This window comes from Sphaerodactylus townsendi, linkage group LG07 (assembly GCF_021028975.2).
Source record: "Sphaerodactylus townsendi isolate TG3544 linkage group LG07, MPM_Stown_v2.3, whole genome shotgun sequence".
In the NCBI taxonomy this organism is placed as follows: domain Eukaryota; kingdom Metazoa; phylum Chordata; class Lepidosauria; order Squamata; family Sphaerodactylidae; genus Sphaerodactylus; species Sphaerodactylus townsendi.
This window is the reverse complement of record NC_059431.1, coordinates 68,509,702-68,537,255: the sequence shown is the minus strand read 5'-3', so window position 1 is coordinate 68,537,255 and position 27,554 is coordinate 68,509,702. Positions and strand designations below refer to the sequence as shown.

General features: G+C 42.5%; 1 protein-coding gene across 5 annotated transcripts in view; it reads right to left on the bottom strand.

Moving 5' to 3' along the window:
• The window catches only part of PTCH1 (patched 1), a 130,088-nt gene that overhangs the window by 30,465 nt on the left and 72,069 nt on the right, over window positions 1–27,554 (bottom strand). For all 5 annotated transcript variants that reach the window (XR_007245012.1, XM_048502936.1, XM_048502934.1 and 2 more), the window contains 5 exons: window positions 27,048–27,173; window positions 17,632–17,750; window positions 5,562–5,964; window positions 3,032–3,341; window positions 486–628 (listed from right to left, as the gene is read on the bottom strand). Coding sequence is in view for 4 of the 5 variants with exons in the window: in XM_048502936.1 (XP_048358893.1) it covers window positions 486–628; window positions 3,032–3,341; window positions 5,562–5,964; window positions 17,632–17,750; window positions 27,048–27,173 (1,101 nt within the window). In the remaining variant the exon portion in view is untranslated. The remainder of the gene's footprint in view (window positions 1–485; window positions 629–3,031; window positions 3,342–5,561; window positions 5,965–17,631; window positions 17,751–27,047; window positions 27,174–27,554) is intronic.

Sequence of the window (27,554 nt, the reverse complement as noted above, 5' to 3'; positions counted from 1 at the left end):
ATGGCCTCTCCTTCAAAATTTAACCTTTTATTTACAGTGTGATCTTGTGTGACTCTTTACCACAAGGAGGAAGGTAAGTTTAAAATGTGTTAGATATGCTGTAGTGGTTATTGAACTATTCAGAACATCTTCACTGGATGATGAGCAGATGCAATGGTGGTGGTGAAGTAAGATTACTGCCATTACTGCCACAGATGAGCTCTTACTCAGACTCATGCAGAGTTTTCCTGCAACCATTATATTGTTGTCCTTGCTGCTTCATTGTATACAGTTCTCTGGGGTATAAAATTGATCAACATGCAGGAGAGGGCACTCTGGAGCCATCAAGTCACCCTCCAGTCCACCCCAACCACTATGATATCAGAATTCTAGATTACAGCTTTGGCAGAATTGTCAGTACATTGCTAAGCAACAAAATGGCATCATCTCTTATTTGCATTGTTCCATCTAAGCGAAAACAGTCACAACAGTATTTAAGAAAGTACCTGGCTAATATCAATGGGTTTCTCTCGAATGCCTGTTTGCACCAGAAGCTTGTAAGCCAGAACAGCATCATCTGATCCATTTTTGTAACTATGGTATGTGATCTTCCCAGCTTCCCAGTCACTGTCAAAAGCATCCTGAAGTCCTGTTAAAACGTGAGGAGACATAATTTTTTTAAACAAAAACCTTTCAAATAGATGTATCATAGAGAGAAAACCACCACTGTTTTGGAAGATCTTGACATGGTTCCCACACAGTGCTTTAAAACTATCATCCCTGGAATAAGTACCGATTATTACTTTTTCAAGTTTCTTTCTGACAGCCCAATCTTGCCTCCTCCCCACAGCCCTGGAACAAGTGCAGCCTGGCTAGAGTATTAACACCTGCCTACCAAGCAGATGTTTGGGAGAGTGCCACTGGCCTCAGATTCGGGCATCCAAGAACTCCAGGGCCTTTCCTATCTTCCAGCTAGTCTGCGGAAAGCAGCCAAACTGGAGCTTCAGACAAACCTCTCCCACACCCACTTAGCTAAACTCCACCACACGTGTGAAAATATTCTGACATGAAGGAACATCCTGGTGAGTGGCGACCCACTCTTAAGAAAAAATAGTAGCAAATTCCACACATACATTGCAATTTAAAAGATACATACAGGCGTGTTTTATTTATGAAAACAACAAGGGATACTTTAAATACTATTATTACATTTGAACTCCCCCTCTGGTAAATGATCTAATACATAACAGTGCTTTGTGCACCATGATAGTAATCTGGTAATCAAAGCAAAACAAGTTCGAATGCTAGATATGCTATTCTACAAAAAACGGGGACACAAGAAGGAATACTGCTTAGACTCTGCTGAGGTGCCACTTATTTGTAAATAATTTTTGCAGCAGCTCCTTCCAGTTCTGTGGCAGAAAGGTGTATATAATACTGAAACTCCAATTCATACATTAGCTGAGATTAACAGTTGGCTTTTAAAAAAATTTAAACCACATGGAGGGAATGTGGAATAAATCTACTGCAGGTCTGATTTTAGTGCTGGATCATAAATAGAACTGAAAAATCAACTAGTAAGGTCTGATTTTTTTTTTAAAAAAAGTTATTTCCAGGTTGAACAAGGGCAAACAGAAGCGCTTGTACTCATTTCTGGCACATAACCCATCAGGAATTTCTCTTCCTGAAGCATCGCTGCAAAGAGAAAGAATCAGGCAAAGGACATTCCTGGCAGATTGCCTCTACTTACTGCAATAACAGAGTCTGGGATAAATTTAAGCCCATTGCCTGGAATAAAGTTCTGGTATTCACACCTCTAAAATGAATTACACAATGGGGAAGAAACATCTTCTGCTCTGTTGTTTCAGCTACCACTAGGTGCTGAAGCCATAGGTTACCTCACAACATGACCAGAAATTCTGCCACAAAGCTGGAGGAAAAAAGAAACCCACACTCCAACTCCCAACTTCAAACAGCAACTCAGCTCCTTCTCGAGCACAGCATGAGTGAACACGATTTTGTCAATTTGTTCCATCTGTTCAACTTGTGCAGCTAATACAAGTTGTGAGATCTGCTGCCAGCATGTGTAAAGATCACAGCCAACACCTATTCATTCTCAACTGTTACTTTCCTCCTTGCTACCCTTTTCAAGAGTGTGGGGAGAGGGGGTAAAATACCTCACAGCACAAATTTGGATCAGATTTAGAACAGGAAGCTGCAGCCCAGCAATAAGGAGGTGATGCAAGAACAGATGACAAACCACATGTCCAAGGAAGGGTAAGGAAAAGGAGGGAGGGGGAGGGAAAGAATCCATTGACCCACCTCACAGCTGCACTCAGCAACTGTAATCAAAACCATCATTACAGCCCTGATAGGTTAGCTACAGTTATAAAGAGATAAGAGCAGCTGGAGAAGAAAGCACGGCCCAAATGACCCAGCCTTAAGGTCTGGATGCTCATTCACATTTACAAGCCCTCCCCTGTTTCCTTGAAAGCTACCTCCCATGTAGAAAAACACAATTGTAGTTCATTCCTTCAGTTAAACAGGTCTGGAAAAAAAGGACCAAATGAGGCAAGCCTGCAAAACATCGAACACACAGTTCTCCAGCACCTGGCCAGAAACACAGAGCAGCTATTGAATTCAAGTTATTCTACTACCATCCAGACGACTTCAAAGCAGCTGCTAAGAAAACTCTGGTTGCTGGGAAAACTCAGACAGAGAGACAGGAAGTGGAAAAAATGCAAATCCTTCCTTCCCATAAAAAGCTCCCCCTCCCAATTAAATGACCATGCACATGGATTTATGTTATTGGCATGCACATATACAGTGTAACCTGTCTTTAACTCTCTAAATACTGAATAAACAAATGGTTAACTCATATAAAACCATCACAGTCAATTAATAAGAACCCTATCTTGAAGGGGAGGGGCAATTCCTCAGAAAATGCAACTGGATTCTTCAGGAGATGAATAGAAAAATATTACTATTGCAGTGACAGGGGAAAAAAATTAAATTCACAGAAAATCTGGGTTTGCTCGGTGTTTCCCTTTACCTTGCAGCCAGTCTCTGAAGTAGTGCAACCACATTTTCGGAAGTTGCTTGTTTTCGTCCAACAAAACATATGACACGTTGCTAAACCTTTTGTGAAGTTCATAAAGTAAGTGTTGGATGTTGGGATAATCTGCTTTCTGGGTAACGATGTACATGTGGTAGAATGAGAAATACTTGAATTGGGCAGCAATGAAGTCATATTCCCGGGTTTCCCGTGGAACAATGTCTGTAAGATCAAGTCCATCCTTCACACAGGTAGTTCCATAAAGACTGAGGCCAAGCAAGCCCAGAAAAAGACAAATGACTATGATCTGAAACAGAAAAAGAATCTCATTTTCAATTTTAAAAATGGTAGCATTTAGAAATCTCACACTACAAAATCTACTCAAGGTACATCTTTGTGCAATTCTCATAAAGAAGGCTCCTAAACTTATTGCTCCTGACTTTTAGCAACTCTTTGTGACTGAGATATTTAAAAATGCTGCCATAATAGAATTTGGCATGCTTGCCCTGCATTATACCTTTTGAGTGGATTACTGGTTTTATTTTGAAGACCTTGATGCCAATTGTATGCAACTTTTCATCAATTGATCTCAGTCATCTATATGTTTTATTTGCAGTCCGGTAGCAAATGCATTGTATTATCACTTTCAAACACTGATGAAGGCCAGTGGGTCTGATTTTAGGTCATAAAGTGTGACACAGGAATTCTTTGTGTTATGTCATTGTGTTTTTATGCACATAAGGCAAGCTATCAGGGGCCTTCTATTATGATGTGATGATTTTAATTTGTAATTAATGCTTTTGTATTTTCATTATTAAGCAGTTTTTAATTATTGGCCCTTTTCTACTCTTGACCTTTTGGTACTTAATTAACAGAACCATTTCTTCCAGCATGCAGCCTTACTGATAATGCACAATAGATTGGAAGATGTGTGCAATTTCCATGGCATCTTAATCATTCTCAGCAATGCCAATATCCTCATTGGCTAACATGCCACCTTAATGTGGTTGGATGCCTCAGTGGCTCAGATTTAGTACTGAATCCTGCTGGGCTACACACTGGTCTATTTGATCGTATTGACTTTGCCTCTCACATGCAACTGGCTATTCTCGTAGGAAAGGCAACATTCAAGTTTGAGCCTTTGTGCCACATTGCACTTGTTTGATGAGCACCTTACTCTGTAGTACTCATTTATGTTCCTAGAGGATTTTATCTGGGACTTGCACTGAAACTAAGGGACATAGGTCGATTCCCCATTGAGGATTAGGTACGTGCTTGTCACACAAAATATCCAGGTTTCCTGCAGAACTACCCACTGCACCAGCGCAGAACACACTTGCATCCCAGCACTCCCCTTCCCCACTCAACACGTGTTATTTTAGAACCTGCAAGAAAGTAGACCTTTTCAAAAACCGTGTGGGCAATCTGGAGCGGTGGGGAAGTGGGGGTGTGTGTGTGTGAATCCGGATTCGTTTTTCCCACTACTGGTAGTGACGGAGAGCCTCCCATCCAACAAGGAACGCAGTAGGCTGTGTGCAATGTGCCTTTTTAAAATTTCACGAACCAGAGATCCATGTGGATACGAAGCAACGTGGGGCAGGGATTGACTGAGTCGTATCCATGTGGATCCAACTATTATTGAGGCATAGCGCTGGAAAACAGGGCTTCCCCTTTTAATTCGCTCTCCATTCTCTTCAAGCTTTCCGCGATAGGGTCGTTTCAGTTTATGGTTGCAGAGACGTGGGTCTGGAAGTTTGAAAATTTAAAAAAATTCCCGCCCCAACACAACACAACAGCCAATCAGGATAGTCCCTGAGCGGATCACGTGTTCAATCTGCCTCAGTGGGGAATCCTTCATTGCTGCTGTGTTTCTGGGAACAAGGATCGTTTGTGGGGCAGAAGCTGCAGTAGGGATGCTGAAACCGTGCTGAAAAGGTCCCAGTTTTTCCCAAACCCGTTTGTATTTACATTCATTTTTTCCGTGGGGAATCGACCATAATGGCCTCATTGGTATAGCATCAAAGGGCTCTTCTTGACAAATGGCCATGATCCCAGACTGGGAAAGCTGAAGGTACTCCAGCAGAGCAGAGAACTGAAGCTATTTGTCTGACATGAGGCCATATTCCAAATGTTATGAATCAGCTTCATCATAGTCGAGCATGCGGAAATACCAGTGTGGCAGAGAATGACAATGATTTTGAGGTCTACATGTGTAACCTCTGTCAGCCTACTGGTGGGGACAAGAGAGAAAACATGATGGTGAAAAGCAAAAGGAACAGTCATGGTGGATGGGAAATTAGCCATGGCTTAAACAACCACTGTTTACCATGATGCCAGAATGCAGCCTTACATGAATTATTGAGGGATCTGGATACACAAGGAGAATGAAGCTTGGACCTTCATCCTGGGTCTTTAGGAAGATATCCAAGCTGCATTTTCATCTTATAGAGATATCAAATAATGCCTCTTTGCTCAGCGGACTGGACAGTGGATATAATCAAGCTGTATTCAAAGTAAAGATATTTACCTTGGCTTTCGACTTTAATAGGAATGGAGCATACTGTTTTTCCGCAAAAGATGAGAGTGTCCATTTTGTGCAGGCTGGCTCAAGACAATGCAATGTAGAGTCTGAGAACTGGGAAAGGAGATCCCTAGTTGAGCTTGTGCTTTCTGGGCTTTGGCAGCTGAGGTTATCTTGTGCCACTGTGACAGGCTGCACTGATATTTCCGAGCGAGGTTCTGCTGTGGTATAATAAACCTGGGTATGAGGATCGTATTCAGTGCGCAGCTGGACTGTGGACTGCATTGTGATCTGAGTTTCATGTGCAAAACTGTGGCTGTTGTAGGGTGGCGGTGGGCTGTAGCGTGTATTCTCACTAGCATCAGTGTATGCTTGAGGCTCAATCTGAATCACTCTGCTGACACATGGGCTGAAAGAGAAAGCAGAAAGAACAGCTGTTGTGGATTATTTCTGAAAGTATCAGTACTGCCAATTCAACAATCAAAGGTTAAATAAAATATGGGTGAAATGTTCTACTTTGCAAGCAAAAGATGATCACAATACACAGGAAAAGTCATACAATTCAAAATGCTCATACTTTAAAAAATGGCTACAAAATGTTTAAATGTATTTATTTATTTATTTATTTATATTTCAATTTATAGGTCACTTCCTTCCCAAGGGCTCGGTGGCGGCTTCCAACATACGGCTGTTCTCTGACAGCAGCTCCAACAGCATAAATTAACACATTTAAAATCCAGCATAAATTAACACATTTAAAATCCAGCAACAATCATATACCAATTCTCCTAAAACACAAACCAATAAACGGTAAAAAACGTGGGCTTCAATCCCAAGGCTAAAAAAGGAGAATTAAAATAATAGAAGAGGAAAAGGGTAGGGAACGGGTGGCCCCAGACAGGAATCAACAGTGGCCCGCTGACCGAAATAATAAGGGGATGGAGGAATGGCAGCCCTAGCTCAAATTTCACCCGACAGTGGGGCAGTAAAACCGCCGCCAGCCTCTCCAAAAGCCCGGTGGAATAGCGCTCTTTGGCCGGTGTCTCCGCGTGAACTCACTTTACCAAGATCCTTAAGAGGGCCCGGACTGGGTGGAGGTAGAGCATTCCATTATGGTGGGGCCAGAGCCGTAGCTGCTGCCCTGGTCTATCGAGGCTGAACAGTCAGCGATCGCCGCGTCAGGGTCATCTCCAGCAGTTCAGCTACCGCTGAGCCGTGAGTGGCTCTACGCGGGACATAAGGTGATGCGTCCCGTGAGGGGTATGAGGGCCCCATGCGGTAAGGCCTTAAAGCTGTTATTACCAACACCTTGAAGACGATCCGAACTCCACTGGGAGCCAGTGCAGACGGCATAGCACAGTGGGTGATATGATCTGAATAATCACCACCTGCCAGAAGCCGCAACGCTGCATTCTCCTGGACCAGCTTTCCAGCCCGGATCAGCCGCGCAGGGGAAGGCCCACAGAAGCGAAGTTGCCAAGCAGCACCTAGCCTCTGTGTGACCGCCGTGATGGATCACGTGGCCATGGTCGGGCCGGGAGAGATAGGGGCCAACCGAACCTCCGCCTGGCGGAAAGAGGAAAAACGAACTCTGTTACATGGGCCACCTGGTTCTCCATTGTCAAGGCAGAGTCCAGGGCGGACTGCAGGCTGCGTGCCAGTGGGATGTCGGGCCAGAGTGACCCCTTCTATCATAGGCGGCTGGAAATCCTCGGCTCTTCCCCGGCCCAGCCAGAGGACCAGTTTTTGTTGGATTTCAGTTTTAACTCTTACTCTTGCCTCAAATCCAAATCCAGCAACCGACTCCTAAACAATGTTGTAGAGTCGCGAGGGGCTGAGTTCCGCCCTCTCCATCAACAGAATGAGCGTTGCGTCATCCAGATATTGGTGATGATCAGACTGTGCCTAAAGCTCCCATAATTCAGCTGAGCAAGGGTCGCATGTAGATATTAACAAGAGCCGGGAAAGTAAGGCGTCCCTGGGGAACCCCACAGCTATGGGGAGTTCCTTTCAGAGCCCTCGCCCCTCAAGCACTTAATACATCTGCTGACCCCGACCCCCCGGAGTAGAAACGTAGGCAATCCATTGAAGGATCTGCACCCCGCGACTCCAGAGGCTGCCAGGGCGGTGGATCAAAAGGTCATGGTCGACGACATCAAACGCTGCATTTAGCCTAAGTAACACAAGCAGCCAATCCGGGCCTTTGGTCTTAGCTGCATGCGAGCATATCCGTGGATATGGCGATGAGGACGGGTTCGCATTCCATGCCCAGCACGGAAACTGACTGGAAGGGATCGAAAGCACCGATGTCCCTCCAGGAAAACCCTGAAGCTGCTCCAACATCACTTCTCTCACTACCTTCCTGCAGGAACGACAAGTTCAAACGTGGACGGTAATTGGCCAGATCGGCCAGGATCTAAAGATGGTCTTTTAAGAGTATGACCACTGGCCTCCTCTCTAACCCACCCGAAACACCTCTTGCCTCAAGGGAGCAGTTGACTATATTCAACAGGTGGGTCGAACTCCCTCCCCGCAAGCTTCTTTATCAGCCAGAGGGGCACGGATCCAGAGGACAGGTAGTAGGTCTAACAGCAGCTTAGGGCCCTGTCAACATCAGGACTCGGGTGAGAGTAGGGAAACCGGGTCCAAGTTTGGACCCAAAGACGCTTAAGGAGCCTTCGAAATTCCCTTACTGTATCAATTGTGGTCGGAAGGTCCCGCGCTAGACGTGCCGACGGTCATGGGTAAAGAAGCTCTTGAATGCCTCACAGCCAATTGCCAATTGAGTGAATTTGTAGACCTCTCCACCAAAGAGGTGAGGATCGAACAATCCGAATACCAATGTGCGCCGGGCGAGAGTTAGCAGGATGCGCAGGGAGGGACGAGAAATGGGCATTCTTTTCGCCTCCTCAGCCGCTAAACTCATAGGCTTCGCAAACGCCCCATAAGTTGTTCGCTACCACTTCGGCTGCGTGAGACTTCCTCCACACCGCCGGTACCAGCCTGAGTTCCCGTTTATTGGCTTCACATGCTCCGCCGGCATACCAAGGAGCTCGGTTGCGGAACCGGGGCTTAGAGGGCTTCTGGGGAGCAATTTCTCGATGGCGCCGGGCCAGCCTGGAATTCCAGTCTGACACCTGCTCATCGGAGGGTGCCAGGAGGCTCAGGGTCCGCGCAGATATCAATTCAGGAACCTGTCCGGTTCCATAAGTCTTCGCGCGATGTACAAAATAAGTCCAGTCGCCAGACACAGGTGGGTTGGGACGCATGGTCCACCTAACCTTCAGGGCAAAATGGTCGGACCCTTTCGGCACTCTGCTAACAGAGGTATTTACCACCATTCCACCTGCCCCAAAGACCAGATCCAAAGTGTGGACCAGCTTCAGAGTGGCGCGCCGGTGTTTAGAAGGGGAGAGTCCTAAAGGCCGCCATGGATGACACCCAGGTCCACAGCGTCGCTGGAACAAGAGGCGGCGGCCCACATGGACGCTGAAGCCCCCCAGAACAATAAGTCGGGGAATCGCAACGTTTCACTCGCCACCGCTTCCAGTAGCGCCGTCGTGTGCAGGTCAGCTCTCTGCGCGCTTGAAGCTTAACCGGGTACACCAGGAGAACGCTAACCTCTCCCCAGCACGCCACCCAATCTGCACACCTCGAATCCTGAATTTGAGGGGCAGGGACTGCCCTGGAAGGCAATAGGAATCTCGATGAACATCGCCACTCCCTCCCCGCCCCAAGGTGTTCGAGGCTGGTGTGGACATAGGAGCTAAACCTGGGGCGGATCGCATTCATGCCGACTCGTCTCGCTTCGCACTCCAGGTCTCGTGATGGTACAGGCTAGGTCCATTAGCTGCCTCACCGGAGAAAGTCTCAAGTGTCGCTGTCTTATTATTAATGGACCTGGCATTTATCAACACCACAGGCTCAAGCTAGGGCATATACTCTGAGTCTCTCTGCTCCAGATCTTCGATAGGTCGGAGGCCAGCTGTGAAAGGGACGAGCATAAATTGTATTCTCCTCCTTTCTCTCATATATGGCCCTCTCCCACCACAGCAGATCTACCCTTTCGCCCCACACTACTGGGATCTCCCCACTCTCAAGACTGCCCTCGCTGCTTCGCCTCTCCATAGGCAACAGGCCTAGTAGACTAACAATTTCCTCTTATAAAAAACCCACTTAACCTAACTCCTACACTCTATACAGATAGATAGGTAATAAATTATTTAATTATTTAACTATTGGATTGACACTGCCTTAGGGTCATCCAGAAGCACTTCTGCTATCTAGTCCCGCAGCCACCCACCACAGATAGAGTACAGTAATACTAATAAATTCAAAGTGCCATATACTAGCTAAGCTAACTAAGCTAATAAAGTGCTAGTGCATCAGATGATGCGAGATAACTTCTTAAACTAATCTAACTAGGACCTAATATTAAACTACCACAAGCAAGGCTGGACTAAAACTACTTACATTACTAAATGTATTGAATAATGCTACTTAGCTCTCATTTTCTTAACCTATAACCACTACTCAAAGACTACAGTTCACTTCTGGGTTACAGGTAAACATTACGAATATATGGAGGGCTTAAGGAGGGAACTTCAATGGTCCCTCAGCAGGTTCTCCAACAGTCTCCTCAATGCCTCCCTCACCACAGGGTACCGTAGATGTAATGAGACTTTAGTTGGACGGTAGGTAGATATCAGTAAATCTAGGCGCTTGGAAGGTGTCGAGAAGTCACAAGGGGCAGTAAGGGCCAGTAGAGGGCACCAACGGTAGCAGAAAGAACTGCTGTTGCTAGTTCCTCTATGCAGACCTTCTCCCACTGTGCCTCCCTCATACAAGGTACAGGTGGAAGTAGCCAAGCCGTTGCAAACAGGGGCCTGCACACCCCAAGCAAAACCACTCAGACATCAGTCCACGCATGTACAACGCTTCTTGAAGCCATCAATGCGTTTGTTTGGTCCTTCTCTACCTCCAGCCTGGTCGTGGCTCCAATCGGGCAACAGCTTACTGCTTTTTCGCCCTGACTGCACCACTAGCCCCGTGGTGAGCCGCCTCCACTGTCCATGCCTCTTCGGTCAATCACATCTTTGTCTCTTAGTTCCAGTACACCCCACAAGTGCTGTGCTCAAGGTGATGGGATACGCTGTCTTCAAAGCGCCAAACTCCAGGCACACTCTTGGGCCAAGCCTCCCAATCGTTCGGCGCTGGTAGGCGCTGCCTCCAGTTAGCCTGAGTCGCCTAAAACCGGGCGGTTATGTAGCCTCCCAGAAAGGATGCTGACATTGCGCCCGCCTCCTGCTGGGCGGTGCACGGCTCCTGGCACGACGTTTTAAGTCCCCGGCCGGGGCTAGATGGGGTTCCTGCTACCAACCCTCGGGATGTTGTTGCCACCGGAAGTCGCCTGTTTCACCTGGGCACTTCACGAATTTATTTTGGTCAGCTGGTCTCCCGGTTGCCCGCAGGAACCAAGTTGGAAAATGGGAGGGCTCACTGCCACCGGACTTCAATACTGCCAAGCTTTCAGAACGCACCGCCTGAATCACCAGCCCACCAGACAGAAGAAAATTGGACATGGTGGGGGGAGGGAGACACCGCAGAGATGAAGGGCGAGGAGCTAAAACACACAGGACTCAGGGGAAGCCAGGGTACCCTCATGCCGTCAGTCCTGTTCTTAATTGCTCCGGCCCGCTCCACTCCTTTACTGCTGTTTAATTCAAGCCTCTCGTAATTTCCATTCCCAAATACAGCACAATACACAGTAACAAAATAAAACTCCCTTTCTAGACTAAATACTGGAAAAGTTCAAATTTAAAATCCTATTGCACGGGAGTCTCCGCTGTCGAAGTTCAAGGGTTTATCTTGGTTCTTGGTAGTCAATTAACTGCCTGGCTTTCCAACAATTACATCTAAATACATTCACATGTTGCAAAATCTCAATTAGAGAATGTCCTGAAGGAAACCATAAGAACATAAGAACATAAGAACATAAGAACATAAGAACAAGCCAGCTGGATCAGACCAGAGTCCATCTAGTCCAGCTCTCTACTCAAGAGGCCCTACACCAGGGTGCCTTTTGGAGTTCACATGTAGGATGTGAAAGCAATGCCTGTGGCTGTTGCCCCAGCACCTGGACTGTTAAGGCATTTGCAATCTCAGATCAAAGAGGATCAAGATTGGTAGCCATAACCGAATTTCTCCTCCATAAATCTGTCCAAGCCCCTTTTAAAGCTATCCAGGTTAGTGGCCATCACCACCTCCTGTGGTAGCATATTCCAAACACCAATCACACGTTGCGTGAAGAAGTGTTTCCTTTTATTAGTTCTAATTCTTCCCCTGCTTAATGAATGCCCTGTTCTAGTATATTGTGAGAAAGAGAGAAAATTTCTCTCTGTCAACATTTTCTACCCCCATGCAATTTTATAGACTTCAATTTCATCCCCCCCTCAGACGTCTCCTCTCCAAACTAAAGAGTCCCAAACGCTGCAGCCTTTCCTCATAAGGAAGGTGCTCCAGTCCCTCAATCATCCCTCGTCAGCTCTTTCTCTGCACTTTTTTCTATCTCTTCAATATCCTTTTGATGTGGCTACTCAGAACTGAACACAGTACTCCAAGTAAGTGTCACATTCACAGCTTTATATAAGGGCATGACAATCTTTGCAGTTTTATTCTCTCAATTCTTTCCTGCACTATCCCCAGCATAGAGTTTGCCTTTTTCACAGTTGCTATACATTGAGTTGACATTCCCATGGAACTATCAGAACTAAGACGCCTAAATCCCTTCTGGACTGTGACTGATAGCACTGACCCTGTAGCGTGTATGTGAAGCTTGGATTTTTTGGTTCCTATGTGCATCACTTTGCATTTTGCTACATTGAACTGCATTTGCCATTTCTTAGCCCACTCACCTAATTTATCAAGGTCCTTTGGAGCTCCTCAACTTTTTTTTATGGTTCTCACCACCCTACATAATTTGGTATCATCTGCAAATCCATACCACTACCCACCCCTACTTCCAGGTCATTTATGAATAGTTAAATATACTGGTCCCAATAATGGATCCTTGGGGACACCACTCCCTACATCTCCATTGTGAGAATTTCCCATTTACACCCACTCTTGCTTCCTGTTTCTCAACCAGCTTTTAATCCATAGAGGACTCTCTTATTCCTTTCATTGCTGAGTTTTCAATAGTCTCTGGTGAGGGAACTTTGTCAAAAGCCTTTTGGAAATCCAAGTAGACAATGTCCACTGGTTCCCCTTATCCACATGCCTGTTTACATCCTCAAAGAACTCTAGTAAGTTTGTAGCCAGGATTTTGTTCTGCAAAGCCATGCTGGACTTTTCTCTCAGCAGGTCTTGCTTTTCTACATGTTTTATAATTTTTATCTTTTAATGACAGATTCTACTTCACTTACTAGAACAGATGTCAAACTGACTTGGCTCTGTAATTTCCTGGTCCCCCCTAGATCCTTTCTTTAAAGATTGGTGTGACATTGGCCATCTTTCAGTCTTCAGGGATGGAGCCTGATTTCAAGGATAAGTTGCATATTAAAGTGAGAGAAGATCAGCAATTTCATGCTTGAGCCTTTAAGAACTCTTGGGTGAATGCAATCTGGGCCAGGGGATTTGTAACATTTAGTTTATCAATGGCTGCCAGAACTTCTTCCTTGTCTACCACTATCTTTGTTCTGATTCTCCTAAGAGTTTGGTTCACAGGTGCAGGAATTTTCTCACCTCCTCTTTGGGTGAAGACAGATGCAAAGAATTCATTCAGCTTTTTCTGCAATCTCCTGTCATCTTTAGCAACACCCTTTGTTCCTTTTGTCATCTAACTGGCCTACCTTTTGTTGGTTTTTCCTTGCTTTTTGATGTACTTTTAGAAGAACTGTTTGTTGCTGGTTTTGATGTTCCACGTGTTCCTACATAATCCTTGCCTCCCCAGCTAACTTGCTTCTTTGCCACCACATTTGTGCTCCTCTCTGGTATTCTTTATCAGCTAAGTTGGACTTCCATTTTCTAAAAGACATCTTTTTTTTCCCACAATTTCCTTTCAACGCCCCTGTTAAACTGTGGCTTTTGACTGGGCTGCCTTCCTTAACCCACACCTCCATTGAGTTTCTTTGTGACTGTGTTTTTAAATAACTCCAAGCATCTGGCCATTTTTGACTCTCTTGATTTTCCCTTTCAGCTTCCCAAGACTATCCTCTATCTGAGAAATTTCCCTTTCTAAATGTAACTATATTTAGAAGTGTCACTTGTCAGATGTGAGATACTGAATCTGACAGCATTGTGGTCGCTGTTCCCTACCTGCTCAACAACACTGACTTCTCCCCAAGCATCTGTCCTGGGTCCCACATAGAATTAGAGATCTAGGATCACATCTCCTGGTTGGTTCTTACAACCATCTGCTCTGCCACAGCTTAGGCATATCCAGGAATGCCTCTCCTTACTATGACCTGAACATGCATTTTTCCAGTTTATATGGGGATAGTTAAAATCGCCCCATTACCAATTTACATTTTGCTTTGTTGGCCTCTCTCTAATTTTTTTTTTTTTTCCATCTCAGAATCCCTCTTGTGCTTTTAATAGGGGAGATAATATATTCTAATGTTAAACTATGCTTCACCCCTGGTGGCTTTCATCCACAGTGCTTCTGTAGGGGAACTCTGCATTGTCTATTTTATGTGACACTACTCTCTTTGATGTAGAGGGCCACTCCACCCCACACGCCCAAGGTCCTATCCTTCCTGTAGAGCCTGTAACCTGGGAGAACAGGGTCCCACTGGTTCTCCCTCATTCCACCATGTTCTGTGATGCCCACTATATCAATGTCCTCCTTCAAAACTCTGTAGACCAGTCTCCATTTTAGGTCTAATGTTTACTATTAGCATAGAGACACTTGTATACTCTGTCTCTGTCCCTAACCTGGGATTTATGTGTTTTGCCCTCTAGCCTTTGTAGACTATCACCTATCACATTGCTGTGCTCTTTCACTTGTATGTGGTTGATTTAAAAAACCTCCTTCTCTGTCTGTGTCCCCATGGACTTGTATTCAACCGGTCACCTCCTCAGCTCCTGTCGGCTTTCCCCCCAGGGATCAGTTTAAAAAGCTGTTCTGCCACCTTTTTAATGTTGAGCTGCCAGCAGCAGCCTGGTTCCTCTTTTGGTTAAGATGAAGCCTCGTTCCTTTGTGTGTACAGGCCTGCCTTATCCCAAAAGGTTCCCCAGTTCCTGACACAAATCTGAACCCTCTGCCTTGCACCACCTTCTCTCATCCAATGCATTGAGACCCTGTATCTCCACATTGCCTAGCTCGCCTAAGGTGGAACAGGTAGTACTAGAGAATGCTAAAATTGGGGGTCCTGGATTTTAACCTTTAGCAGCCTAAATTTAGCTTCCAGAACCTCCCCTGCCATATTTCCCAATGCTTGGTACCTAATGTGGACTACAACTGCTGACTCCACCCCAGCACTGTCTAACAGCTCATCTAGACGTGAGCGTGACATCCTGAACCTTTCTCGCACTGTAGGCAGGCAAGTCACCATGCGGCCATCACGCCTGTCACAAACCCACTTCTATATTCTGATGATCGAATTCCACTACAAGGAGCCCCCCCACTCTCGTAGGGGTATCCTCAGTGCGAGAGGATATTCTGACCACCAATCCAAGGAAGGGGTCCCATCTAAGGGAACATCTTTCCTCACCGTGACTGGCAATCTCTCTGTCACCAGACTTCCTCATTCCTGCACACCAGCATGCCCACCCATGCACCATGTCCCTAAGTCTGTTTGCTGCCTCTCCCAGCCTCCTATGTCCCACCTGGGCTCATAACTACTTCCTAAATGCATTATTAATAAAGCACCACTCTGCCCAGTGATAGCCATGCACACTTCCATTGCCTCAAAGTTCCTAATCCCCAGCCAGTTTCCTGCACTGTTTGCACAAACTTCAAATAATAAAGTCTCTTTCAGCTATTCATAGCCTACCATTCTCTAAATGTCCTGCCACTGTTCTATCACTGTCTTTTAAAAGAAGAAATTACAATACAGCTAGGGCACCACTGCTGGTTCTCCAGAGACTGAACTAAAGAGACTGAATGACTCACCCTCAGGAGCCCCACCCTTAGTGTTCTAGGACAAAGAGTAACCTCTGTTAACCCCCCTTGTTAAGCTTCCCACCTCCAGTAGTGTCTCAGCTCTTAGCAGTAACCTTTTCCAAGGGGAGAAAAGAGAGTTCCCCTGCAAAACCCCTCTGTTAAAAAAATACACTGTTTTAAAAGATGTGGCTTTGAGAAAAAGCTCCCTCCAAAAATGAACACCAGTAGGTCACTCTGCTACTCCTACAAGTTGCCTTGTCCACTGCTGCTCCTTTCGCTGGTTCCAGAGACTGAACTAAAGACTGTTTAACAGCACCTCAGGAGCCCTCCTGCACCTTTTAGCAAGCCCAGGACAAAGAGTGCAACCCTCTGTTAAATCCCCTGTTAAGCCCCCCCACCTCCAGCAGTCTCAGCTCTTGGCAACCTTTTACAAGGAGAAAAGAGAAAACCCTGCAAACCCTGTTAAAAAAAATACACTGTTTTAAAAGATGTGGCTTTGAGAAAACCCCTCCAAAATGAACACCAGCAGGTCACTCTGCTCTTCCTGGCCAGTTGCCTTGTCCACTGCTGCTCCTTTCTGCTGGTTCCAGAGACTGAACTAAAGACTGAATGACTCACCTCAGGAGCCCCACCTTTAGCAGCCCAGTGCTTTCTCTTAATTTTAAGTATAACAAAAGTCTTCACTAGAATGAAAGGCCATTTTAACATATTCTTTTCAGAAATTTGGGATTACAAATATTTTTATAATAGTAATAAACATAACTTTAAAACCAACACTTCAAGATCCATCAGCATTATGAAAGTTTCCACTTTAAAAGATGGCATGCTTTAACTTCTTCAGATAAAATAATTTCCCACATAATTCTACTTCTATGTAAAAAAAAGTTTGTACTCTGATGAAGGGAACTTTGATTCTCAAAAATTTATGTCCCCAAAATTTTGTTGGTCTCTATGGCCCCGTCCGCAAATACAGAATAATGCACTTTCAAACTGCTTTCAATGCTTTTTGAAGCTGTGCGGAATAGCAAAATCCACTTGCAAACAGTTGTGAAAGTGGATTGAAAATGCATTATTCTGCGTGTGCAGAAGGAGCCTTAAGTGCAATTGGACTCAAGTCCTGATGTGATACAGATGTAGATTTGATACCTGTAACTATACAGGAAGCTGAGAAAACTAATTTGCTAGCCTTGCATAGTACTGAAAAGAAAATTCATTTGAATTGATTTCTCCATGCAATAAATGTGGTGCAAGGATTACTGCACCAATGCAACAGTATATTTTACTGAGCATCTGGCATTTGCCCAGTTCCAAGCACATGTATCTTTCCATTTCATTTGAATATTTAATTTGGAACAAAGTTTTATGTGCATTCAAATTTTTCGTCAGTTAATCAAATCAAGTTTGCAGAGTATGGGAGGAAACAGAGAAGACACAGCCTTATTATTGTTGCAGTCAGACAAATATTGGCAATGGAATCCATTCATACAAAAGGCATGCAAAAACAACTCATGTGCTGATCACAGTCTGAACAGAATGGCACAACCACTTGTTGTTCACTGGCAGTTTTTAAAATTTCCCAAATGACAACTATAACCTTGTCGATGGCTGGTCCTCTGCAACCCCCAACCATATGGCAATTCATGCATCACTACATTCCCCAAACCATTCAGAAATCCACAGAACTTATTTGTAATAAAGTTTGACTGTAGATCCAGTCACAAGTAACAGTAAATGTCTGTGAGAAATTTGGAGCAGGGCTACTGACTCAATGGTCCAATGATTCTACCATAAGATGAGACAGAGAAGTCCATGGCCAAATGCACTTTCAACGGAATGACACTAAATAGCATCTTTCCTGTTCTTTTTTTAATTTATGTGAGGAGTGTTTTCCTCATTCTTCTCCATTTGGTTCTCTCAGTTATGTTATAATTTAAGGTGACTTGTTCCAAGAAATAATCCAACAAAACTTACCTTGAAAAGCAGCAGAATATATCCAGTCTCCGATCCTCACGACGATATAGATCCATACTCAAAATAGCAGGAAAAATTAACAGGACCATGGCAAAATTGAATACCACCACCACAGCAGCCTAGATGCCAAACAAAGGAGAGATTACATGACCCGGCCTGATGCATTAAAACAAGAAAGTTTAGAAAAAGAAAAAAATCAATAAAATGATTTCCATTAGGCACCCTGTTTGTCACGACATCTCATTTTTATTCAGGGTTCTGCTGAAGAGTAAAATGACTATTTAAGAATTGTTTCATGATGGCCATTTGAAAGGCTAACTGTTGCCTCAGTCTTTCAGGAAAGGGATATGCTGACGTATGATTGATAAACAACCACACACATACAGAATATGTGAGGACACAGTCAAGGCTTCAGAATCCCCTTTTGATCCTTGATAGAAAGAACTGATTGTATCAAGGAAACGAATGGCTGTTTTAGCAGCTGAGTCTTAACAGGGTTTTTTTTTACATTGAAAAAATGATTTTGGAAAGGTCAGTTAAGACCTGCCCTCAAGCTCACACTGTGGTCTTTTCCCTGAAGTTGGCTATCATGGTTTCTAACAACACTGCCTTCTCCATGAAATCCTCTATCAAGAGTTCTAACAACTTCTCCGAGTGGTTCTGGTGGGTGAAACGTTAGGAACAAGATCCACCAGACCACAGCCACACAACCTGGAAAACACACCAGAGCCAGTTGAATCCGGCCGTGAAAGCCTTTGACAACTTCTCCGAGAACTTTCTGAACCTTCCACAGTAATCTGTCAACGCACCACAACCTATAGTTACTGTTAGCCTCTGTAAGGCCCCTTCCGCAGAATAATGCACTTTCAATCCACTTTCACAAGTTTGCAAGTGGATTTTGCTATTCCGCACAGATGCAAAGTGCACTGAGAGTGGATTGAAAGTGCATTATTCTGCATGTGCGGAAGGGGCCTTTGTGCTGCTTCTCTGAAGGACTAGGAAAAGACTTCTGAAGTGTGAAAGAAGGACAATGGGAAGTCTCTGATTGTCTTAGTTCAATTATACAACAAAAATATACAACAAAAATACAACAAAAATTATACAACAAAAATTATCAATGTTTAAAGAAAGTTGTTGCAAAAATATATCACAAGGTCATATATTTAAGGTTCTAATTGCTTTGAAGGAGAAAGCAGATGTAACAAATCTTAGAAAGTTCTATAATTTTCCATACTACCACTTCTCATGAAAAATAGTATAGGGTAGCTGTGTTGGTCTGCAGCAGAATAGAGTCCAGTAGCATGTTAGAAACCAACAACATCTTCGCGGTATGAACTTTGGAGATTCAAAAGTCTGACAGAGGGAGATCTGACTCCTGACTCATACTAACGTACTACTGGATTCAAATGTAGCTGCTTAAGGAGAGTATTCCTTATTTCACACATGTAAGTATTAAATGGCTTCAGTACAAAAAAGAAAAAAGAAAAATTTAAGCATCTTTTAAATGCCCAACCAATTATAAGCTGATAAACCTCCCACTAGCTATTTGTCTACTCTGAATTCTGACTCAAGCCATTTATCCACAACTCATATTCTGGAGTAAGACATGGAGATAGAGTAAAATTAATAATTACAATCACATTTATATAACACAGACATAATGACCCAAACAATTCACATATTTTTGTAAAGCAGTCTTTATCAATCCTGAAAGGTATTTAGGGATCTTATAGCCTGTGTTTCTCCCAAAAGTGGACCCAAGCCAGCTTACATTATTCTTCTTTCCTCCATTTTATCTTCACAACAACATCTTATGGGGTAGGTTAAGCTGACAGAATGATTAACCTCACTTTATTTTTCTATTCTAAGCCAATTTGGTCTCCATTGGGGAGAAAAGCAGAATATCAATGAATGAATATATAGATCCTACTCTTACATGTGATGTCCAACAGTCTTCTATCCATACTACTAGGCTGGTCTACACTAGCTTCACTTCACTGATATGCAGGCAGTTTCCAGTCTATTCACTGAGTCAGCCTGCTAGTGTTGCTAGGAACATGAAAGGCTCCTCCAGTCTCCTTTCCTTTCCCTATGACGCAGTCATCAGAAAGGTGGATAAGGGTCTCTTACACACACACCTGTGAACATCCAACAAAAGTGGTGGGGCTTATGATCTTATGTAATGAGTCACATCCGGCAGTCAGGGTAGAAAGATTGAATCTGAGAGCATTTTTTAAATCAGGGCTTTTGGTACTTAACATCTGTGCCCCCTACTTACTAATTGAACAAAATAACAGGAGAAAAAAAACACTAAATATTTTACTGGAAGCTGTTCCTGCTGCATATGTTAACTGAAATTAAATAATGGAAGTCTGTGCTGGAATCATGGGGCCCTGTCGAAGGTATATGTTGCTATTTGACATTCCCTGTAGACCATCCAAGGAGAGCAGGGTATTGTGTAGCTGAAGATGATGAGTGGAGCAGGAGGCCTGACATGCCATCTTCCACCTGACTGCTATCTAACTACAGCTCCATTCTAATGGTATTCAGGAACTGTATTTTCCTCCTTACTCATCCCTCCGCTGACTTAAATTTTGCTTGCTAAGACTTTATGATAGGCATAAAGAAAGCTTAAGGAGCTGGGGGAAAAGAAATATAGAGAATGCAGTTTAAGTTGAGAGTAAGATAGCAAATGAGTTTCAAGGACCTGCTCTATTTCTCCCACTAAGCACACATATTTTACCAAGACAAATGGGACTCTGTGCATCACTAAACAAATGACCACTGAGGAAGAGATGTATTAATGTTTGCATGGTGACTCGGGAAAATGATTATCCCATTCATTCTAGGCACCTCCTGAGGGAAGTAAATGTTTGTGTGCTCATGACAAGTATAATTAAGGTCTGTAATGGCATTAAACCCAGTTACAATATGAATTGTAGGCATAGTCAGATGGTATCCATACTATCCACCATTACTCCTCTTTCTTCCTGTGGCTTGGTTGTTCTTGTCTAAATTGCTGATCAAAGATGGATGGAGTTCTTTCTTTCATGTGGATAGTGTGTTCTTGGGTAAATTGTTGGGGAAAGATAGAGCTGTTTCGTCATTTACTAACAAAAAATCCTTGCATCAACAGGTTGCCAACCTCCAAGTGGGGCCTGGAAATCTGATGTTACAACTGATTTCCAGACCAGAGAAACCAGCTTCCCTGGAGAAAATGGCTGCTAATGAGGGTGGACTGGCTGTCATTACACCTTCCTGAGGTGTCCTTACACCCCTCTACAAAACGTGCTGTGGCTTGGCTGTTCTGAGCCAAATTATTGGGCAAACATGGACTTGTTACTTCATGTGGCTTGGTTGCTGCTGGAGTTGTTTCTTCATGTGGCTTGGTTGCTCTTGGGTAAACTGTTGAACAAAGATGAATGGACTTGATTTTTCATGAGGCTTGGCTGTTCTTAGACAAATTGTTGGGCAAAGAAGGAGCTGTTTCTTCAATTACTAAAACAGATTGCCAATCTCCAGGTGAGACCTGGACATCGGATATTACAACTGATCTCCAGATCAGAGAAACCAGCTCCCCTGGCAAAAAAATGGCTGCTTATAAGGGTGGACAGTCTGCCATTATACTTTCCTGAAAACTTTCCATCATACCACTAATAAATCTCAAGGTCAAACACTGCAAAAGGTTGTTATCTACCTAAAAAAACCACTTTTCAGCCATGGACAACTTTATGTTGCTTGTCAAGAGTCCATCCCTTTGCTAATGTAAAAATGCAAATTGTCCATGGACCAGAACAAGGCAACTTACTTCACAGTTCTGAGACAATCTTTGCAAAACACATTGTATACAAAGAAATCTTACAACGTTCTCTATTGATTTAAACAGATCCTGCCTCACTGCTGCACCTACCACCAACAGCTGCCTAGAGTCTGTTGTATTGTTTAGCACAACATGCTTTACTGATAGTACTACATAAATCACTGAATAGAGTCATATTATCTGAAGAGTCTCTAAATTACATTAACAGGCAATACTTACTAATATACTAAACTGATAGGGATAGACACTGATGATATTGTTAACTGATACTTCGAAATGCTGGTGCAAGACTGTATGACTTTTCTCTGAATGCTGCTGATAATTTTCCTATGGGCCAAGAACAAAATCCAGTCCTAAGGTAAGTATACACAGTTCTGTAAAACTGCTGGAGACATTCTAATTGTTTCTAGAGTGAATTCTGTTAGACAGGATAAGCAACAAAGATCACATGTTTCTTTTTGTTTTGTTAATCTTCAGTTCTTTGGCAAAAGCACAATATAAACTATCATTTTTGATAATATGTCCCAGTACCATGTGGCTATTATTCAAAAGTGAATTCAGTTGTCTACATTCATTTTAGGAATGTTGTAGATCTGCAGATGTAGAATCTAATCTGTCGTTAAAGAATTCCAAAGGAAAAATTTCAATTTATAGGTACTCAAGAAAGTCTGGTTGATAAACAAGTAAAAAATGTAGCAAGTTAAAAATATCACTAAGAAGAATACTTAATCTGAGAATCAGCCTTCTACACTGGCAATACTTATAGAGCAACAGAAACAAACACAGTGAAAATTCCAGAGAAAAACTCTCAATTTTAAAACATTAGCACTTCTTCTTTAAAATCATGTGACCCAACTCAAGCAACAGCTTGATGGTGTTGAAGAATGTACACAATTGCTTGAAACCAAAGAAGTTCCGAAACAAGAAGTGATATGCAAGGCTACAAGTTGGGTTTTCACTCTACCAGGAAACCATTTATTCTCTCTAAGCAGCTGGGTTATTTTACAGATATTCAACCTCCAAATCCAAAGACGTTTTGATTATTATCTTACAATGTCACCAAAAAATGAACAAAGTTAGGAGGAAGGTCAAAGCAATTTGCTGTTTAAGCCCCCCCCTTCCCCAATCTGTTAGGGGTTTTCTATCTATTTTCAGAATCCTGTGTGCTTTTCCAGATGCTCAGAATTACAATTCCCCATCAGTTTCTTACCAGCATGGCCAATTGGCCATGCTGACAGAGGCTGATGGGAATTGCAGTTCCTGAACATCTGGAGAGCCGCAGGTTCCCTACCCCTGATCTAGCTGAACAGAAATCGACATCACATCAGTAAAAAGAAAACTGTTGTATCTTGGCACAGTTGGCTGTGGAAACTAAGACAGATAATTTTCCGTTAAACAATATGAATGAGACTGAGAGAAGATAAAGGACTGCAAATGTGAAAAATCTACATTTAAAAACAGACCACCCAACCACCTTACAAAAGTCTACCGATTCTGAATATTGCCGTCAAACCCATCAGCTGAATTGGTTAACACCTAACAGAGTCACAGGAAACCAAGAAACATATCTTGTTGCTGACAAGATAATTTTTTCTGGTTTCATTTGCTTTTTTGTATGCTGAGTAACTCTAGATCCTCAGTACAAGTTCTTTGCATACTATTCCATCTGCAATATGCTGTGACATGCTTTCTACCACTATGGATATTGGCTGAAGTTCAGAAGAGATAAGATCCCATGTGTTCAATGCTCTTGAATTCAATACTTCACTTCACGTGACAATCCTAGCTCTGTAGTATGAAACATCCTACTGTCCAAACATTTCTTCACCAGGATCTGCTATTACAAACTTGCATGAAACATCAAAAAAATGTGGTCATTATTTACAAGACAATAGCAGGGCTACAATTTTCTTTTAAAGAGCTAAATTTGAATCAATACTGGAAAAGTATATTCATGTACTCCCTGCACTGCATCTGGTTTGACCTGATATATGAAGTAAATGATGAAAAGGTATAAAAAGGAGCCAGGCTATGGCTGTTTTAGACCATGTCCTGTATATCTGCAAGCCTGATCTTTACCTTGACTTTATTTAAATCTGCACCCCACCCTTCCTCAACCAAAGAATTATTTATCAATGAATTATTGATGTCATGTTAGATCAGGCTACAAGAATGGGAGGGGGGAGAGATAAAGGGAAAATTAGGATAATATCCAATAAACTCATGATGCCCATGAAAGGATGACGTGCACGGATGCTGCTGGAAAATAGTACCCTTTATTGCTTTAACTTTACACACTACTTTAGAAACACGGAGGAGTTTCAATAACTGCTTATGATATGGCATTAGAGCTCAGATTTATGAAGATAAAGAACAATACATATTCAGCTATGAAGGCATTACACCTATGGAACATATGCAGCTATATCTGGCATGATGCAGAACCTATATTTTAAAAAGTTTTCTTGAACAACATTGTAATTTCTCTATGGTCAAGCAATGGCAGAAAAACTGATAATGGTGTAGAAAAGACTGCCTCTTCTACTTTCATGGTACCACAAAATCTAAGCTTGGATTTACAACATTCAAAAGAGATAAGAAATGCTTTCCTTCATACAACAATAACAAATCCTTTTCAATGCACTGCTTAAAGAATGCTGCACTCTAACCTCATTTTTAAAAACCACAATAATTGCAACAGGTATTAAGAAGCATTGTAATTCTTGCTTCCTCTAGTTAGGTCAGGAATCAAGTAGAGTGAAAAATGATTAGTGATCCAGAGAACAAGAGAAGTAAAATGACTGCTGAGAAAGTACAGTAATTTCTCTATGGTCAAGCAAATGGCAGAAAAACTGATAATGGTGTAGAAAAGACTGCCTCTTCTACTTTCATGGTACCACAAAATCTAAGCTTGGATTTACAACATTCAAAAGAGATAAGAAATGCTTTCCTTCATACAACAATAACAAATCCTTTTCAATGCACTGCTTAAAGAATGCTGCACTCTAACCTCATTTTTAAAAACCACAATAATTGCAACAGGTATTAAGAAGCATTGTAATTCTTGCTTCCTCTAGTTAGGTCAGGAATCAAGTAGAGTGAAAAATGATTAGTGATCCAGAGAACAAGAGAAGTAAAATGACTGCTGAGAAAGTACAGTTACCAAAGCCTTTACCAAGGTCAGAGTATGCTATAAATCGTTTCTGCGTTGGAACAGTGCCAGAAGAGAACCTCCCAAAGCTCTCTTTAAAAGACTTCCTCCTTAGCAGAAACAGCGGCCGTCAATACCTTTTCATTTAGTTTAAAAAATGTATAATATAATTTTAAATAAAAAGCAAAAAAAAGAGCCCACACACATACAAAACGGATATTATTATGCATGGAACAGGCTGTCTTTCATGGGGGGGGGGGGAGCAAGTGACACATACGCTCTGTTGTAGAGAGATTACCTATGGAAGAGTAAGTCAAAGTACACAGTGGGACTCTATTTTATCAGTAAAAGGAAGGGAAAGAGCCTCATGGACCCAAGGGATATCTGTCACACCCAGCAATGGAAACTGTATGCCTGCTTCCAAGACAGTCATATCATACTAATGTAGGTAAAAGCAGTACCTACAAAGTCACATGACACACATTACCAAAAACATGCTGTAGTACTTGGGAAGACAAAGCCATAAACACAGGGGTCCAAAACCTCTGCTTCTCTATGTTCAGAGGCAGACAACATGTTTCAGTGGCAGCTCATACTTATGGAATATTCATAGGAGTGAAGATGTCTCATGGAAAACATTGTTGAAGCTTTATTGAACAGAGATTTCTGTATTCAAAATGCACTTCGCTCATTCAAATTGCTGCTGCATTTTTGATCACTAGTCTCCTAGTTGAAATGAGCAAATCACAAGCATGGACTGTGATTTGTAAAAATGTGATTTTTTAAATTTGTTCAATTTTGGCAATAACAAATAAGAGAAATATGATCTTCACTAGGGGGCTGCTAAGTTAAATGATGAGTAAATGATCCATGTTGCTTGGCAGCAGCATATTCTTAATTTAAGTAAATTTCTATCAATTGTTGACTTTAAAAATACCTAACTATGGCCAGGAATTCACTGTAAACCCAGATGTAAAATCCAAAGTTTGAAGTAGGTTTGCAAACTGCTGTTTGAACAATGTCAGTCATTACAACTGCAAGGTATATGGGCAGATCCTAGTTTCAAAAGTTATACCACAGGTACATTATATGAACTGGACCGTTAGCAGAGTTAAAGCTTCAAGCCATGGCTAGTACTATGCAGGAGTGGGGAAGATGGACTCCATTATGTTGGAATCCAGGTGAGTGCCACGCATATTAAAGTATTCTATGCCATGCTACACCACAGAAGTAAAAACTATTATTTACTTTTAATTTTATATTTATAATCTGTCTCCTTTGGCACATACATTTGTCATACATAGGATTATTCCCAGGAGGTCAGCTACTGAACCAATCCAAACTTCCTAAATGAGTGTTGCCACATCATACTCTGGGATTGGTGCATATCATGAAATTATTTGCTGGACAGCTCCCATAAAGTAATGACCTCAAAAAGTGTACCCTAAACCTTAAGCATGACTAATTCTCCTGTAATGCCTGATATAGATAAGCTCACAAACACTAGGGATTTGCAACAACAACAAAAAGTCACATATCTTCTACATCTATTTATAGGGGACAGTGTTATTTATAATATAAGCACTGTAAATAATAACACAGCATGTCCTATTCTCTGTGTGCTGGCACACAGTACATCTTTCTGACTGAGAAACTTTTCTTGAATTAAAGAAAAAACTGACACCCTCCCCAAGGTTCCCATCCTACTGGATTTATACCAGAAAGCAGGAAACATTTGTCAGAGTGCTTGTCTCCTACCAAACCATCTAGATGGCCACATACCCTGTTAAGTGAAAACAATTAAGGAACCTCAGCACTCTGATCCAAAACAAAATTCTCTCCTTAGCTATGCCTTAATTATTAGGTGACCACTCAGAAGAGGCAGCTTCTCCATTGGCTGGTTCTAATTCCACTGGTGATACGGAGCTCGACCCCCACACTCTGATTGCCCAAACTGCCCAAGTAACATTCTACTTTTTAAACTGCCCATTTGACAAAGAACCATTTCCTATGATGACAGGGAGGATCATCTATGCCGTTTACTATTGCTCCAAAGTACTGTAAGTATATGAATGTTAATTTGCAGACTCTCTCTACTCATTGGGGCTAGCTCAACAAACTACCAATATTGAAGAGTCTCAATTACTTTTCTCATGAGTTGTCTTTTTTTCTAAACTACCTGTACTTGATGGCTTTCCCCCTCTGTTTTAATATAAGAAATTATTATAAATATATCTAACTTTAAACTTGGACAAATGTGTGGATATTTAATTTAGGATACTGGAGCTATGAACAGACAAAACTGATCTTTCTATAAATTTCAGAAAAGCCCCCCCAAAAATCTGAAATCTAAAAAAGAAAAGAAATAAATACATGGTTTTCGAATGCAAGTACCAGGTTAACATAACAATTGCATTAATAATTCTGGTGTTATGGAGAACTTACTTGGAGTGAAAATGCCCGCAAAGCAGGAATTGGAATTAAGGCAGCCATGAAGAAAGCAGTAACATTGCTGATGGATGTAAGGGCCACACTTGCCCCAGTGCGTTTCAAGCATTCTCCTGTTCTGTCCTGAAAAAACAGAAGCAGAAGAAATGATCTACTAAATAGAATGTAATAAACAAAGGATATGAGCATTAAACATTGAAAAGCTAGACTGAACATGTCTGCCTACATAGATACAGAGAACACAAACTGGACAATACAAGAGGCTAACAGAGGTGGTTTACCATTGCCTTCCTCTGCAGAGCAATTGTGGACTTTCTTGGTAGTCTCCCATTCAAACACTAACCAGGACCAACTCCACTGAGCTTCTGAGATCTCACAAGATGAGGCTATCCTGGGTCATCCAGGTTAGGGTAGAAACTAATATAGCTGTATTATAAAGATTGCAGTGACATTTAAAACCCATGCGCAAAATAAAATGGAATACGTTTGGAATGGAACATCTAA